Raw genomic sequence first — 17,609 nt, forward strand, 5'->3', positions numbered from 1 at the left:
AAAAAAAAAAAAAAAAAAGAAATTACATATAGATTTCCATTGTAGACAATAGCAAGAAGTCCAGAAGTTTCCAGTGATGAAGCAGTTTTATTTCCGTAATTGCCTAAAGCAAGAATCAGCCTAAGCCACGCAACACCCGATCAATCAATCATAACAAACAGGGGAAAATTTCTATGGTGTTTATCCGGAGGACGGTCTGCGGGTTTGTGATGACTGAAAAAGAATGGAAAGAGAAAAAAAAAAAAAAGATCAGATGATAGCACAAAAAGCTGTTACATACCTTTCAGAAGGCTTAGCTACATCAGTCTAAGGCATGCCAAGGCACGACAATGCCTAGGAGGGGGTATGCTGGCAGATAGTGTCATGTTGGCAGGACAGCTACATACCATCGGTATGGCACAAGGCAGAGCTCCTATGGGACTGTGTCAGATTGCTCAACGTTTTAGTGTCTCTTCTGCAAAAAGCAGTCATAATTTTTCTCCCTCTCAGTCATATCTGAGAAGGGGCAGTCGGCTGTTAATCAAAAAGCCTGCCACGTGATGCTGTTAAAGCTTGTTAGTATCTGTGATTAAATATCCAGTATTCAAGGCTTTGAAAGGAGAACAAAATTGCTTTTCTGCCCTGGAACTCTATTTTTTTTTTTCCAGAAAGGTCTTTTCCAAAGCTATTCAACAAAGGGTGCTGGACAGAAGGAATAAAGTCACTGTGCTCTGAATGCAGCATGCACACCTCGGGCAGCAGGCTAGGAAAGAGGTGCTGTGCCATGAGGAGTCCTAGGGTATGTTGAACAAACCTCCCTCCCCAGGTATTGCCCCTATGCCGTGGTATGTTCCTCTCCCAGACCCAGCCACAGCACAGGAGGGAAGAAAGCTCTGTACTCTTTACATCTTACTTTTCTTCCTTTGATAATTGTGCCTTTTCCAGAAGCGCATGTTAATTTTTGGCCACGACTCCGTCTTTTCAATCACAGTAGCCTCCACACGGACGAGTTCTTTCCTTGAAAATAAAGGGAAAAAAAAAAGGTACCACCTTTCAATTATTTACATTCTCTGCCTGTCAGCAAGTAGGTTTCTGGGGAGAAAAATGACACCCAGGTACCACACCCTGCCTTACAAAGCGCAGATATGGAGGAACTACAAAGTCACCAGGGAAGGAGGAGGGAAATCTGTCAGGTTGCTGCCTTTGTGGTGCAAAAACAAAAGCCTTGAGGTGCTGTCCATGAATCAGCCAAGTGATGTGCTATTCTGCAGGGCAGTACCTCTCTGTCATGTGAGAGCTGAGACCAGAAACAGCCAAGAACGCTGTAGTAAGAGAATCCTGCAGGAACTTGTAGGATTACAGTAGGGTAAATTCTCCTGGCATGTTCACATGATCCTTCTACTTTGCTTAATGTACAGATTAAACATACACAGTTCCCTTCTCCTGTGCTCTGCTGGTCAACACAGAATTCCTTCCTTCTGTACAGCATCCCAGACAGCTGGAATAAAATCTTCACACCTTTCTCACCTGATTAAGTTCTGGCAAAGGCTGAGCACAAACATTTGGCCCACGGTTTCTAGCAGGAAGCACAGCTAATTGGCTGCTGGAGCAAGTCACTTCTTCTCCCACATGGTTCTCTTCTGCCTCCCACTCTTGGTCGGCCCTGCTTGTTTACCCCAGATTGGAAGAGGACAGGGATTCACTGAGGATTTCACACACAGCTTTCACTGCAACCAGGGGAGTTCAGGTTGAGTGGTGAGACCACTCAAAGACTCAAATCGTTTCTAAATCTCACTACCACACATGAGAATTCTCAGCAAGTAAACATCCTTCCTCCCCTAGGATGGAGAAGAAGAGAAGAATACAGCCCGCACTTCCTTCACACTTGACTGAAATCAGAGTAATTTGTCCCTCTGCATTGCCTTACTGACACACACAAATAAACACTTTCTGCCTGGCCAGGGAATCTGCAGAGCACCAGGAGAAGTCCTGCTGAAGTTAGAAAAAAAGAGCACTGGGGATTCTAGCTGCCACTTGAAGAACACCGGAGGTGGAAAACAAGGGGATCTGAGGCATGTGCTGGAGGTCCAGCTACCTGTCTGCACAACGCCTCCTCTCTGAGAAGGTAAGAGCCTCCAGACAAGAGCTTTGGGAAGTTTATTTTCAATCAACAGCCACAGTGGAGAAGGAAGAGACACTCTTTCATGCGGCATCACTGCAAAATACCATTAAAAACTGATTAGCATGCTCACTTGGCTGCCAGAAACAGTTAAAGAACATTTTCTTGACAAACGACTCTGCATTTCAGGGGCAGAGGAGGGAAGCCCATCTTGCCTCACTGTTCCAACAAGGTCACTAAGAGGCCAAAGGCTTTGAGACATTTAGCATCTCTCTTAACATTTACCCTCTGGGGTGTCATATATATCAGAGGTTAAATCCTTAAGGGAGGAGAGAAAGACAGACAGAGGAAAAAAACTCATTAATTTACATTTACTGACTAGCCCTGAGGAAAATAGCCATAAGATTATCTAGATTTTAAGAGACCACTGGGTGACCCTGACATCCCAGCTAAAGGGTGTTACCCAGATTCAATGACAGGACCAACAGCACTACTGAAATACACAGCAAGCACTGCAAGACTAGGAAAGAAACCAAAAAAACAGACTGCACTCCAGGGGGTGGCTGTGTTTTGCTACTCTGATTAGGGAGCTTTATTTTCTGGGTCTAACTTCTGTCCACTGAAGGCAAAGGGAAATCTAAACTCCCACTGACTTCTCACAGGCTTGGACGGTGAAGGCATGTAAGAAACTCACTAATGATGATCACATGGACAAACTGGACAGCAGCCAGGCCAGATAAAAGGAGCCAGTCACTGAAATCTCCGTGCTGCTCTCAAGAGAATCAGAGTTTGCAGCAGCACAGCCAAGCTGCCCCGGTACAGCTCGCACTGCCGGACCACACCAGCTGCCCTAAGCCTCGAGTAGCATTCAGCTGAGGGGAGAAACACTGACACATCTGCAGATAACCATCTACCCTGACGCTGCTTATGGACGTTGACTCGCTTTCCAGTAAATCTTTCAGGGTGTTGTTGAGCACAGCTCAGTATTAAGGCAGTAGCTTCACTCTGCAAGTCAAGGTTCAAGGGCCATGGGCCCTGGTGAGTCCCCCTCTCTGCTGGCCTAAACACCAAGACCTGCTGGCTGAAAGGCTGAAGCAGGGCAGAAGCCTGCTTGCTGGTGAAGTGCACACAAACATAAAAGTTCTCAGCAAAATAGAGCCCAAGAAAAAAAAATAAAAATCTTTATTGAGTGTTTTAGGTATGCCTGGAATGCCCATAAAAATAAGAAGGGGGTCACACATTTCCCAGAGTCTGAGACAGTCGGGCTTGCTGCTTGCTCTCAGAAGGAAAACATTTCATGAAAAAGGACATCTCCCAGATATTAGCAGGAGTCCAGAAAGATTCATACTGAAACGTCAGAGATCTACGTTGGACTGAAAGGTATTGTCAGTGAGCTGTGCAAGTGATCCAGGCCAACTACAGCCCTGATCCCTACAAAAAGGATCATAAATCTTAGAGGTTAACAACTTAACCCAAGTCAATGAGCCCTCTCTGTCCCTGCAGAAGGTAACTGAATCCTAGCCTGGCTGTCTAGAAGAGCCTAAGGCACTTTCTTGTTGCTACTGAAGCCATTGCAAAAACGGTCTGGTGGCAGGAGAAAAAGTAGGGATCATTAAAAGGAAAAAAAAAATCTCATCAGCTGTACTTTGTATAGAAACAAACACAACTTTTTGGCTCAGGGGCACCACTCACTTCACTCGGTTCTAAAACAGATTAGAGGACTCAGCTGATGGTTTGAAATACAAACCTGCCCAAAGTTATGCTCACTTCCCATCACGGATTTAAGAAAGCACAACAATTTTTGCATTTTACAGCTAAACAAAGTACAACCACATACAGCTTGATACCCCTGTGCCAACTGACCAGACAGCAAGTTAACTTGAACCAAACCAAAACCCAAGATTCCAGAGTAGAAGCCAGCTAAAAGTTCCCAAAATAGCCTCTGCCACGCAGATATGTTTTGTTGCACTGTTGTGTTTTTTTTTTGTTTTTTTTTTGTTTTTTTTTAAGTCTTTAGAGAAGTGTCATCTTGGGAGGTATCTGCTACAGAAAATTAAAACATGACCATCTGCCCAAAACAGGACAAGTTCCTACCCGTCTCCAAGTCAGAACAGGGAGTGCAGCTGTAACGAACTGTCTTACGCAGACGCTGGTGCAAGCACTCACTGATGTGTTTATTTTTAAAACAACAGAAAAACAAAAATGCCTTTGTTCGCATCCAAGCTCTTATCTCCCCTCCAAAACGTTTGTGGTTTCGGCACAACAGGGAGCTATGTGAAAGAACTGCCTGCGACACATGGGGTTCTGCTTTCCCCTGCCTGTAGCAGAGCTGGGGAACCCACAGCTCACGGGGAGGACAGCATCTCCCCAGCAGCACTTCACTCTGCCTGGTCAGCCTCCTCCATGCACCCATCACCCTCTGCCAAAGTTACTGGAGTTCAGTCCAGTGCTGGCAGATGTGCAGCTTGGTCTGCCTCGAGCAACCGACGAGGCTTTCCGCACGCTCAGAGCACTTGCAGGAACCAAACAGATGGTTTGCTTCCTGTCCTGGAGCTCCTGGCTTTTGGGGCACTTGCCAAGTGCAGCACTCGGAGAGCTCTAACGAACCACTCCAGTGCCACCAGTTAAGAGAACCAGATGAAGGACAGTGCTCCTATCCTGCCTGAGGTGCCATATCCCTGTCTGCAGAACAGGGAGGCTCTTATTTTAGTATCTGGAAGATGACATTTCTAGTCCTAAAAATGGTATTTCCCCTTCCTAAATTTTTTCCACAAGTCTAACAGTGTCTGGCAGTAATTCAAAGGCTCCCAAGGATCTGCTATTCCAGATCTCTTTGCAGCACTGCTCAAAGAGCTCCCAGCTTTTGTAATCCTGCCTAACACAGGGAACCTGAGGCAGGTACAACCAGCACAGCTAAAGTCACGTTATCAAATATGCAAACGTGTTATCAATACCTCTTAGATATGGATAACCTGCAGGGTAACATAAAAAAAAAAAAAACAAAAAAACAAGCTCAGAAGCCAAACCCACCTGAAAACACATGGTATTTCTAACTCAAATCTACAAGCCACCAGGAAATATTTCTCAGATTTGCAAGCTCCTCCTCTTCTGGCCATCCTCTGCCAAAGTTGCTTCAATTCAAGCTAACACAAACACATGGGTTAGCCTGCAAGCAGACCACAGCCAGGGCTTCCAGATGCTTAAAGCACTTGCAAGCCACATTATCTTGACTTGTACTTTACCACTAAAACCTTCTGTTCTGGGGAAAACCACATACCATTGATGACTTTGCTTCCAGCCAGTGCTAAGAGCTGAAACAGCAACACCTAGTCCACATACCACTTCCTTCTGGTAAAGCAAAGGCTGAGGAACCAGATGTTCTGACAGTTTGTACAGCGAGTCCGACAGCATTAAGACAGAGCTGGGGCTGTGATTGCTGGAGTCATGTAACTAGGAGGAAAGGAAAACTGGGAACTCTTAAATTAAGATTAAGACCTGCTGAGTTAAGACATGGGTAAAAGGAAGTGGGTTTAAAAAAAAAACAAAAGACAACACACAACAACTCAAATTATGAGATTAAGGGATGGGCAAGGATTTTTGGGTTATTCTAAGATGGCTATCACTGCAATTATGGTTAGGGAGTAAAGATGCTGAAGAGCAAGATTTACTGCTAGTTTGTGCAAGGCTTTTACAATGAGGAAAAAGAACCAACCCAAGAGAGGTGAATATCCTACAGTTACCTTAGGAATTGGTACTGCTGCACTATCCTGGCACTGAGGTAATGGGTGAGGTCAGCAGAGGCTGATGAGCCTATTTTATGGGTGATTCTTTCAAAACCCATGGGGCTGGGAAAAGACCTAGTGCTGATAAATTCATAAATTCATGTTTCTCTTCGGTTCAGAGGATAATTCTTGTGTGAGACCTCTTACCCTAGGAGCGGCCTTCCAATAAGCGTGAAATCATCAGCACCAACCAGCAAAACCTGTGGAAAATAACTTAATCAGACATGTCAGTGGTTCATTACCCCGGAATAAATGCAAACAACATTTTCCAGATTCTGCAGTCACCGTAAGGAAGCCAAAATGCTTAAAAATGTGTGTTTCAAACCTGACACTGTTACTACAGAGGAACAGTGGGAAAAGGCAGCTAACAGGCTAGAAACAGATTCATAAAACAGACAGTCTTCCAGGAGAACTTGATTCTACTAAAACATATTTTACAAGTATCTTTCACAGTGATCAGAACACACTGAACTTCTCTGTTCTGGCTCACCAACAGTTGTAAAAGCTATGAAAAGCAATACAGGGAAGAATAATATGCCTTTGCGTGGGATCTGAATGAATGGCAGCTACTAAAATCATTTCTTTATACCAATTGCAACATATCTACAGAAACCCTTTCATCATTCTCCTCCATGAGGCCCCAAGATGGGCAATAAAGAAATGAACATCTGGCGTGAATTCACCACCAAGGGACTAACCATTTTGTTTCAGGACATTTCAACCACCTGCCAAAGACACGGCTGAAAAAGTTGCCTCTAAACAGGACTTTCAAAGCAATGGATGAAATAGAAAAACTGCTCGTCTCTCCTTAACTACTTGCTTGTCTCTAACAACTAGGTATTAAGGCAAGCGAATCCCACTTCAGTCTTTCATTTAAGATTTGGATTAATGAGCCTCTACAAGCTCCTGCTAGTTAAGAATGGCTAAGGATAACTATATTGAATTGCATGTTGGCAATTTTCCCCTGCATGTACCATCCCTCCCTCCACCCAAGACACTCAGCACGATAAGGATCTCGCAAAGCATGGAGCAGTGACAGTTCCTCTGGGAGCACTGTCAAGTGTTTTGGGTGTTACAGTCTCAAGGTAAACACAATCTTCAGCTGCCGTCTCTAAAAACAACTGTAAATTTTCTCTTTTTTTTTGGATGTAGTGTAACAGAAACCTGTCTCCTAACAGAGTGTGGCACAACTCATTCCAGCCACATTCAACAGAAATCGCGTTAGTGATAACAGCTTAACTGAGACTGGAAAAAAAATAAAGGAAACAGCTGGAGTAAGAGCAGGAGATCCAACAGGAGCTCTTCAGGACTTTTCTAAAACCGGTTCTTGGTTTTGTCTCACAGAATGTTTGCATGCCATTTGCTCCAGCCCCACGCACAGCATGTGCGATCACAGGATCACAGGCACTACGGACAAGGCACTTTACCTTTTCCATCCGGATTCGGTCTCCACACTCAGCCTCCAGCACGTTGTCCATCATAATCAAGTCTTCACTGGTTATTTTCCACTGCTTGCTGGCAAAGTGGACCACGGCAAAGAGCCTTCCGTACTGCCCTGCTGCGATCATATTGTTCACCTTTTGTACCACTTCTGTTGGCAAACATCAGGGAAGAAATCAGAGCAGAAAACCCAACAAGGTGTGAAGAACCGATCAAAATTAATTCAGCCACACTGCTCTCCCCCTAAAACTGTTATCTTCTGGGAATCTCTAAGCAAAGCTCAACAGCGATGTTGTTTTCTACAGGGTGTGAACCATTCTTTCATAAAGGTATTTGCCTTTTAGTCACTGGGAAAAAAACATGCAGAAGTAAACACCTATGTGTATATTGTGCAGTCAATCCAAGGGTGTTCATTTCTCAGCTTGTATCTTGGGCATCCTAAAGGCACTGTATTCAAACACAAAGTGTTCCAGAAGACAGTGCTCCTCAACATACAACCTACATCTGGAAGGGAGCTATCCTCAATTCCCAAGTAATACTATGACTAGGACCCTAAACACTTTGTAAGGCACCCCAGAGCATCAGGCAGAGTCCTGCAAAGTATGCAGAAAAAAGGGCTCCAGGCATATTAACAAAGCCTGGCCTGAGAACTTGTACCTGCAGCAAAATCAGGAGAGACTGCCAGAAAAGCTCTTCCTATACATGCACACACACCTAGAGCCAGTGCCAGGAGCAGCACAAATTCCAGGGACAAGGTCCTGCACAGCACATGCACTTAACTCAGTTTTCTGTGATCAGCTTCCTGTGCAGTGAAGCCAAAACCAAGTTTTATGGGAACATCAAAAGGTATTTCTTAATGAGTGCCGTTCCCCTGCCAAATAGCAGCCTTCCACCCTCTCGAGCTGTTCACAAAAAGAGTAACTTTGCTATAACTGGAAAAGGTTTTCTTCATTGTCCTCAAAAGTGGCTGAATCTTTTTTTTCTTGGAATGTAAACACAACATAATGACCGCTTGGGACAGACAAGAATTTAGCAACCAAACCAAACCCAGCCCTTACAGGAACACTCTAAGTGTCCAAGTTTCAACTCAGCAGAAGCAAACTATTATAGGTAGAGGTGAAAATAGAAATGATTGTGCAAGACAGTAGTTACTGCAGTCCTCACTCAGATGAAGAGCTTAGCCTCTGTGTTTCAGGAATTGCCATTTCAGAAAAAAAAGGCCACTGTGTGCTCTTCTCTGACTCAGAGTGGTCCACTACCAAAAGTGCATAGAAAAGTACGATCCCCTTCTCTTTGTTACATCCCCAATGCACAATGGGATATGATAAATTTCTTCCGGCTCCAAATTGCTGATCCAGGTATATGAACAGTCTTGTAGCCAGCATTTCAAAACCAAAATTTCAAAGTGCTGACCTACAGTTTTCCCCTAGCCAGAAAAACACACGTAGTCATGCTCTAACAAAGGTTATTTCCTTTTCCAATTTCAACTTTCTACCCACAGGGCTCTCTCATCTTTTTGTAACAGAAAAAGGTACGTGTTCTTCAATGTACTTGGGCTCTGAAGCTGCTGCTAACTCTTCCAAATATCCCTAGACAGGAAACATTGGATGCTTGTACATTGTACGTTTGATTGTTAGTACGGCTTGTATCTTAGCACCATGTGGAGCGACCCTTCCTAAAATATCCATGGCTGTTTCCACAGACAGCAGGAGAATATAAGGCAGAATTCAAATGCTCTGGCTGTTGCATGCTTTGGATAAGCACAGCCAGGAGATAATGATGCAAGCTCATAAACAGTAGGAGGTTACGAGGCACGGAAATCACAATGGCCCCAAGGATCCCGTGTGAAGCAGTCAGAGGAACGTGGGACCCTGCTCACCACAGGGCGTCAGCAAATCAAACCGAGCAGTTTATGGTTCACTGCTGGGTCAAATCATGCTCTGGGACAGAACACTCATCCGTCACTTAAGCAATCCCAAGAGCACAGAGGAAATGAAAAGCAGGATAAAAAAGCCAGAGAGGGAACCTGGAGCAAGAGGCTCTCTCCAAAGCACATCACTTGCAGAGTTAACAACATATTCTAGCTATGCCATGGGAGACTATCTGCAAAAATACAGACACAGCTCTGCTTCTCTTCTGTCGTTGGCTCCTCATACAGTAACTATTCTCCTTCACTTCTTGGGTCTCTCCAGTCTAGAGCCTTTAGAGATGTCCTTTCAGGTGCCTTTCGTAGATGTCCCAGAGGCTAATGGAACAATACAGTAGGACAGCCTGTTAACAAACACAGCTCATTTCCTGCATAAAGCAGGCAACTGCTAATTGCCCACCACCACCATGGTAAGGGAAATTCACCCACTGGGGCTCATTATTCCCCAGTTCTGAGAACCATCCTGTGCCTGTGATGGCTTCCCTGCTACCACCTCTAAAACAGTCTGGCTGACAACAGCCCCACCTGGGCAATACAAGGCTAGGCACATCTCTGTACTTGATTTTCACTTCACTTGCTGATTTGGGAGGCTGACTGCTCAGGAGTTAGCCTCCCAAAAAGCAGCCCAGGGGCTCCTTTTGGGAGGACCGGTAGCTGCGTTCAACAGTCCTGACTAGATGTGAGGACAAGAATACATTCACCAAGCAGTGTCACTTACCACCTGCTCGTTGCCTTATGTCACACCTCTGCAGCTCTGTCGTGTGCCCACTACCCAACTGCTTATGCTGGCTCTAGCGTTCTGTTTTGTTTGCTACAAAATACCAGCTCTTTGATGTGCCCACTATCCAACTGCTTGTGCTGGCTTTAGCATTTTGCTTTACCCATTAAAGGAAAAATAGTTGTTTTCTCCTGTCCAAAATGCGTGTTTCACACTTTAGGTGGCAACACATCACATCAGGTAAGATTCCTTTGGCAGTGTTATGACCTGTCAGGCTGTCACGCACTAGAGAGGCTTCATGATCTACCCAACTCTCTAACACCAGCAGTTGGAGCATGAGGCCAGTGACACTAAAATATGCCAGAAAGAAGACAAAAATTAAAAGAACAAGTAGCTCAAATCATCAAAGACAGTGATTTGTGCTCACTCGGGCCACGAACAGCAGTAACAGAGCATTAGTCTTCACTTGGAGCCTTGAGACCTTTACCTGCATGATACTTTGCTTCTTCTGCTGGATCTGGCAGTTTCACTTCAGGCCACGGTGGTGAAGTTAGAGATGTTTTGGCAACAAGTCTGTGAACAATAAGATAAGATTCACCTGTAGCAAACAGATATTGCCAAGGAATACAAACCACAAAGAGAGGAGGGAAGGTAAAGGAAACTGGAGATGGAGCAGAAAGTGGTTTTCCACTAGGGGAGCAGAAGTTGTGCAGGTGCGTTGACAACTTGTCAGTATGAAAGACTCACCCCAAAACACCCTCACACCAGAAGGCAATTTCCCACAGACTACATTTTACTTCGTAGCAGCTCACGAACAAAGTGAAGGTTTGTATTCAGGTCTTAAGCCTTATGGACAGAGGGTGTCAGGCAATACAAAAGCAATGTTACTTCCCTAAGGCTTAATCCAATGGAGGACACTGGATATGGCAAAGTCCCCAGACCTTCCACAAGAAATGCTACAAAGGTGCTGAAGTTGCAGCCCAGCTCAGAAGACTGTTCACACACATGCAGAAAACACTTGGCCTCATTTCTGAGTTCAGCCTGCAAACTCCCTGTCACACACAGTCACTGCACCCAGGGCTTAATGTCATTCAGGTCCACCATGAATGGCAGCAAGCTTTAAGTAAAAGCAATAAATGTCTCAGTTGCTGGTTTGTTTTACACCAATCTATCATTAAATTCAGTATGGGGGAAATGGATTTTAGTTTTACTTTCCATTTCACAATGTTATTTGAAATAGTGTGAAACAAACAAAGAGTTCAGAAAGAAACTGACTGAATATTAACTCAGAATTCACCTAAGCTGGGTTATTGCTTGTCCCTGGTGTTCAGACATCTACAGATAGATGCGCTAGTGATGATTAAGCTCAGGGACCACCAGTTACTTCCCACTGCCTCGTTTCTACAGACTGGGATTTTATCACAAACTCCAGCAGGATCAGACCTATCCAAAGCCTTGCTTGCACTTGAGTTTTAGACAAAAGGCACTTAAGCTTTCCTAGGTATATATGTACAAATTACCTCCACCACAGCTGACAGGCTGAACACGTAAATGCTCCTCATCCCACTTCAGTACCAAGCACAAAGCCCTGCTGTTATCCAGTAGCAGAGAGTATCCGGGAGAAGGCAACTTGCCTTTGACAGGGAGAAAGGGCTAATGAGCATCCTTAAATCAGCCTCGAGCGCTACACACGAATGACTCATGCATCCTTTTTTCCTCTATTTGTAATGCTCTTCTGTTAAATAGTTTTGAGAGGGTCTTAAGACCACAGCTGGGTTCTATACAGGAGAGTTATGAGGCTGCTCTTCCTTTGTCGCTTTCAGCTGTGTACCCTGAATGGCTTCTCCCACCCCAGGTGCAATTCAGCATTCAATACAACAAACATTTAGCCCAAAAGCCTCTTCTGTGCTATCATGATGTCTGTCAACAACCTATACCACGCTGGGGAGGGACTAGCAGAGGGATCTAACAAGACTTCTTAGACCCATGCCTAACTTGGTTCAGGTGGACCACAGAAGTGAGAGGGAGCATTTGCTGTCTCAAATCCAGCTAGCCAAGCACAAATTTCACTTCTCAACATATTTTGCTAAAAGATGCATATTAAATCTTTTTTTATTATTTTTTAAACATTATCTTCCACTGTTGTTACTAAAAAATAGCTTTAATAACATCTCTTTTCAAAACACTCTGCAACCATACTGCTAAGACAAGAACCTCACAATTTCAAGACTTCACTTTTGTCCCTGAAAGCCTTCCTGGGGATCACCCAGGGGAGTCCTGAGACATGACCCTTTTAGGATCTTTCAGCAATGCCACAATTAAGGGATCAATCACAGCTCAAGCCGCCCCAGCAAGAGATCTTACTTAGAGCCTGCTCTACTTTCTGCACCTGCCTGTTGCTCTTTTACTTACTGAAAATGGTTTATGGCTGTCACAGCATGAGACACCTCCAGTTTAGAGAATAAACTGGGAGCTTGAAAGCAAGCAGGCCATGGCATTGACACAGAATTCAAGACTGAAAACAGCCAGGGGTATTTCAGCTAGCAGCCAGCAACACATTCCCACTAGCTGTCATTCTGGATTCTTTCTGCTTTCCTCAAGATTATCACTGGGAGGGATCCCCTGTCTGAAAACTGAACTAATTCTTCGCTGCCTCAAGCCCTGTACCATCAGTACGGCAAGTATTCGTGTGCATATGCTGCCTTTCTCAACAGCAGCGCAGGTAGCACTAAATCATGAGAACCCTGTTTAAAACGTCAGAGCTGAACAACAATTAACTCTACTCGAATGTGCCACAGGGTGTTAATTGAAAAATAAAATGCTACATGAAACTCACAGCGTCAGTGAGAGCAGAAAAAAATGCGAATAGCCCTTGCTTGCAATTAGTTGTTTTTCAAGATCTCTAGGACAAGGAGCAGCAAGGAGGAGCACCAGAGGTAACTGTTTACTTCTCTGCATTAGAGCCAGTTCCAAAAACTATTGATTTGTTCCCAAAGAAACACTGGAGAGAAAAGCATCGCTCTAACCAGGGACAGCACTTTGCACATGCAGTGCTTTCATCAGAACCTAGGCATACACCTCAGTGGGCAGGGAAAGGAGGCACGATGCCAATACAGCTACATTTACAGATTATCCTGAGAGGTGCCAAATGCCTTTACTGAGAACAGGACACACAGCTGAAAGGCACCAGATTATAGTTCTTTTTTAGGCAAGGACCTACGATACCATGGAGCCAATCTCAGATTTAGTCAGTGGCAGGAAGATTCACCCTGAATTTCATTGAGATGATCAGAGAGCTCCTGGTTTCTGTAATTTGAAGAGAAAGGTGTTGCTCAGTAAATACCATTTCCAACACAAATGGAAAGCTGGGAATTTCCTGTGGGCTGAGATCCGCACTTTCTATATAAAAAATTGCTAGTCCCAAGGCTTTGTGGGTTTGTTGCAGAGTTTAGTAATAACATTGTATGCTGTGTCACAGAGGCAGAGACCCAAACTGTGTTCCCACATGCTGAGGACCAGTGGGAAGAGACCACCCCCTGCACTCTTCATCAGGGCAGAGTGAATGGCAATGAATCGTGTCATTTCTCCGAAATGCTGCTTACATGATTTCTTTATTTCTGCAGTGTCCCCTTCTGGTTAAAGCAAGAAGCAGCACAGCCTGCAGCTCTATCCAGGTATTTTGGTGTTAGATCCCAGCAGAAGAAATAAAATAAAGATACAAACAAGCAATTCTAAAAGCACTGAAAGTAATGAAGCCTAAAGTTTTCTGGCTTGGTATCTTACAGAAACTTCTTTTAATTACAATTCATAAAGAGTGCAGTGCAAGTTCAATATTTATCAGATACTGAAAAGACTGGCCAGGAGATAAACCTTGCCTGAGTAATAGACCACCTGTGCCAAAAAAGATGAGTGTCAGCTGAGGAGCCTGCTGCAGCTGAGGAGTCTGCAATGCCCTGACTTGAGCAGCTTCTCTGCTGTTTACTATGGACTAAGCCACACTGCAGCCCTTTGCTAAATGGAGGATTTAGTTACCTGTCTCTCTACTCAGCTGCTTAATTTCACGAATCAATAGAACTGGCCTTCCAGCAAAGATGACTGAGGGTAGGCAGAGTGTCTAAAACTTTTCAGGAAGTGACAGACTGACAATGGGATCTGAATAGTCTCTCTTTCAAAGGAAAAATAAGCTGCCCCTCAGCCCTTCCTGCCCCATCTCCCCACTCTCCCACAGAGGGTCAGAATTTCAGGGGGCAAAAATCCAAGCACAGAGTCATTTGACATTACCCTTCCTGCGCTGCCGTGCTCTGGGAACTCCGGTGCCGAACTGCAGATGAAAACAAGAAAGCTGAAAAGGAGAGAGAGAAAAAGAATTAAAAACAAGCAGCAACTGTTGGATTCTTAGGCCTTAGTGAGAAACAGCAGAGCAACATCACAGGCAACATCACAGTGCTGGTACCATTTTCTGCCTGTAAAAGCTTTCTTCAGTTTTATCACAACAAGCAAAGATAGATGGAAGGAAAAAGAAAATACACAAACAAAGGACTTGTCAGTTGTGTGCAGCATTGTATGAGAGCAGGGGAAAGGCCTCCTCCTGCAAGTGACACGTCCAGCTGGACACAACAATTTCACAGAGACACACCCCGAGCACTCCACCTCTTTTAAAGGTCAGTGTGAGCGAAAGGCACAGGGGAGCAGGTGGTCTGAACCCTGCACTGCACTCCCTTAATTCTGAGCACTAACTGGCGTTGCTGAAAGGACCTTTCCTGGCCCCTTCAGCCCCGAAAACATAGAGAGAAACTGTTGTATGGTATTTATCAGGTGATTCTCAGCAACTCTTACTGAGCCTTAGAAAGTTTCCATCCAAAAACACGCTGGAGGCGTTCTGCCAGGAGCTCACTAGCCACGTGGCCTCCATGCAGATGCCACAACACTGAGGGAAACCTGGAAGGTGCGACAGGTTTGGGTTTACTGCTCCCACACCTGGATTTTCACTCTCCCAGAGAGGCTTCTTATTCCAAAAAGGAATGAGTGAGCTATGGAAGTAAGAATAACAGGAGATGAATTTAAGATGTATTCATGCTTTTCAGAGCTATGTATATATGAGTTAATACCATTCACCTAAACAGTGAAGTTGGTGCTGTTGTCAGAACACAAATATTGAAAGAATTAGTGGTTTAACACAACTTAAGTTGCACTTTAAGTGCAGCTTCTGCATTTTTGGAAAGGAAATCGACCTGTCTACACCCTGTTAATTCACAAAAAGAGATGGAGGCCTAGAAACACAGACTCAGGGACTCGTCCCCATGTCACCTCGGGGGTAACAACACGCTTTTTGGCACAATGTGTTTAATTAAATGCAACACCAGCCCATGCACACTCTGCGGGAACATCAGCTTTCTCACCGCAAAGCCAACACATGCATGGCAGAGGGGCTTGGGCAGACCTCTTAAATCCAAACGCACGTGGTCCCGCGAGCAAAGGCAGCATTTAATAAGGTTATTAAATTCGCGAGCACACGAATAACCCGAGATAACAACCCTTCACAGGAGGAGGGCACCAGCAGCCCACCGCACAACCCCTAGACCAAAACCCCCCACCTGCCTACAAACCCGCCCCGGCTCCTCCTTCCCACCCCTCAGCCGAGCACCCCCGGGGGGCAGCAGCCGCCCTGCGAAGGGTCGAGAAGCCGGGATCTCCCTTCGACCGACCCCGTCCCCGTTGCCCCTCACCTGCCGCCCTCCTCCGGGCAGCGGCCGACGCCGCCATCTCGCTGCCCCCCCCGGCCCCTGCCCCGGTAGCGGAAGGGGCGGCCGCGGAGCCATGATGGCGGCGGCCGCGGTGGAGGCGGCGGCGGAGCGGCAGCTGGAGCTGCTGCGGGACGAGCGGGAGGCAGAGCTCGCCGAGAGCAGGTAGCACCGGCCCCATCGCTGGTCCCCGAGCCCTGCCGTCGCTCGTGGGGAATCTCTGCTGGGATCGGCCCTACAGGGTCTGCTGGCAGCCCTAGGGAAGACTCGCCCCTATAGGAAACCGAGCTGGGGTCACCCTTATAGGGTCGGTTGGCAGCCCTACAAAACCCTCTTGAGCCGTCCATACAGGGGACCGAGGTGGAGTCACCCCTGTAAGGTCTGCTGGCACCTCTAGGAAAGACTTGTCTCGATAGGAAACCCTGCTGTGCTTGCCCCTATAGGGTCTGCTGGCACCCCTAGGAGACTCTCTTGACTCGTCCATAGACGAAACCGAGCTGGAGTCACCCCTATAGGGTCTGCTGGCACCCCTAGGAAAGACTCGCCCCATAGAAAAAAGAGCTGGAGTCACCCGTATAGGGTCTGCTGATACCCCTAGGAAAATGAGCTGGAGTCACCCTACAGGGTCTCTGGCACCCATGGGGATCCCTGCCAGACTTACCTCTGTAGGACTTGCTGCCACATATAGGAAACCGTACTGTCTCCTATAGGATCTTATCTCCTATGTGAAGCCTGGCTGGCAGTGGTCTTACAGACACTTATAGGAAATGCTGCTGTACTCACTATGTACAGCCCTCTCAATGGGAAACCCTGCTACAATCACCCTATAGCACCTGCTCTCACATATAGGATTCACCCATACCACTAGCTCACTCCTATAGATCCCTGTTAGACTCACCCTTTAGGGCTTGCTGTCATCTATAGGATCAGAGCTTGCTCCAGCACCATTTTGGGGCTGCTTTTCTCTTCCCCAGACCCTAGCAGCTGCTGGGACCCCGCAGTCCCATGGTCCCCACACTGCTCTGCCCAGATGCTTAAAATTCACTGCACAGTGAAACAAATTAGGATACTAAAGGGGATAAACTTGCAGGATTTTATTTTGCTTCAATCAGTACAAAAATAAAGAACCCAGCAAGGCTCCTAAGCAAGACTGTGGGGTGAACCCTGCTGCTGTGGCAGGCATTGGGCCCAAAGGACAGCAGGCTGCAAAGCTGCTGCCCATATTTTGTGTCTTAGTTGCTTGTAGCCTGCATGTCAGCACAAGTTATCCACTCCTTTTCCCAGTACAGCTGCACATGCAGAGTATTTGTTGGGGATTAGCAGAGCTTCATGTGAAAAAGAGCAAATCTTCCATTTTAGAGCTTCTATATGATAGGAGAAAACTGGGGTTATTCTCTCACGGTTCATGGGAATGGGTTAACGGGGCAGCAGCTTCCTTTTCACACCCAGACTGGAGAGGGGAAAATCATATAAACCTCTTCTTCAAGATCAGTGAGCATCGTCCCATTGCCCAAAATAATCCAGAAGCCAATCCAGTTAAATCACTACCAAGCAGTCATGTAAGCCAACACTTCATGAAGCTAGCGTCTCTTTTGCTGTCATCCTTTTTTCCCATCCCTTTGTCTTTTTCTGTTTTGTCTTCTGAAGCTTTGAGTTTACCTCAGTCTGGCAAATGGTGTTCATGCCTGTGTGTGGTTTCCAGGGCCTGGCAGGAAAACGTCTCCCTGAAGGAACTGCAGCGCAGAGGTGTCTGCTTGCTAAAGCTCCAAGCTACCAACCAGAGGACTGGCCTCTACGGGCGGCTGCTCGTGACATTTCAGCCTAGAAAATATGATTCAGATGCTGAGCTGCCCTATAACAGTTTTGGGCCTGGTAAGTGCTATTCCTCTTCATGGGAAGTAGG

The 17,609-nt window shown here is 45.9% G+C and overlaps 2 protein-coding genes across 3 annotated transcripts in view; one reads left to right on the top strand and one right to left on the bottom strand.

Moving 5' to 3' along the window:
- On the bottom strand, positions 1–15,811 carry MRPL21 (mitochondrial ribosomal protein L21). 2 transcript variants are annotated; one of them, XM_068683691.1, is made up of 7 exons: positions 15,692–15,811; positions 14,247–14,307; positions 10,453–10,538; positions 7,308–7,471; positions 6,028–6,080; positions 893–996; positions 1–213 (listed from the first exon to the last, which is right to left on the bottom strand). In XM_068683691.1, exons 1-7 carry the CDS (start codon positions 15,726–15,728, stop codon positions 149–151), a joined length of 570 nt encoding a protein of 189 aa, XP_068539792.1. In that variant the 5' UTR covers positions 15,729–15,811; the 3' UTR covers positions 1–148. The 2 variants fall into 2 exon arrangements, with proteins under 2 accessions (XP_068539792.1, XP_068539793.1); XM_068683692.1 differs by lacking the exons at positions 14,247–14,307; positions 15,692–15,811 and adding an exon at positions 11,486–11,627.
- IGHMBP2 (immunoglobulin mu DNA binding protein 2) overlaps positions 15,757–17,609 on the top strand; it is a 41,733-nt gene continuing 39,880 nt past the window's right edge. Inside the window, exons 1-2 of the mRNA XM_068683681.1 lie at positions 15,757–15,871; positions 17,409–17,578. Coding sequence (XP_068539782.1) covers positions 15,783–15,871; positions 17,409–17,578 — 259 coding nt within the window. The 5' untranslated portion in view covers positions 15,757–15,782. The remainder of the gene's footprint in view (positions 15,872–17,408; positions 17,579–17,609) is intronic.

This window comes from Anas acuta, chromosome 5 (genome assembly GCF_963932015.1).
Source record: "Anas acuta chromosome 5, bAnaAcu1.1, whole genome shotgun sequence".
Taxonomy (NCBI): Eukaryota; Metazoa; Chordata; class Aves; order Anseriformes; family Anatidae; genus Anas; species Anas acuta.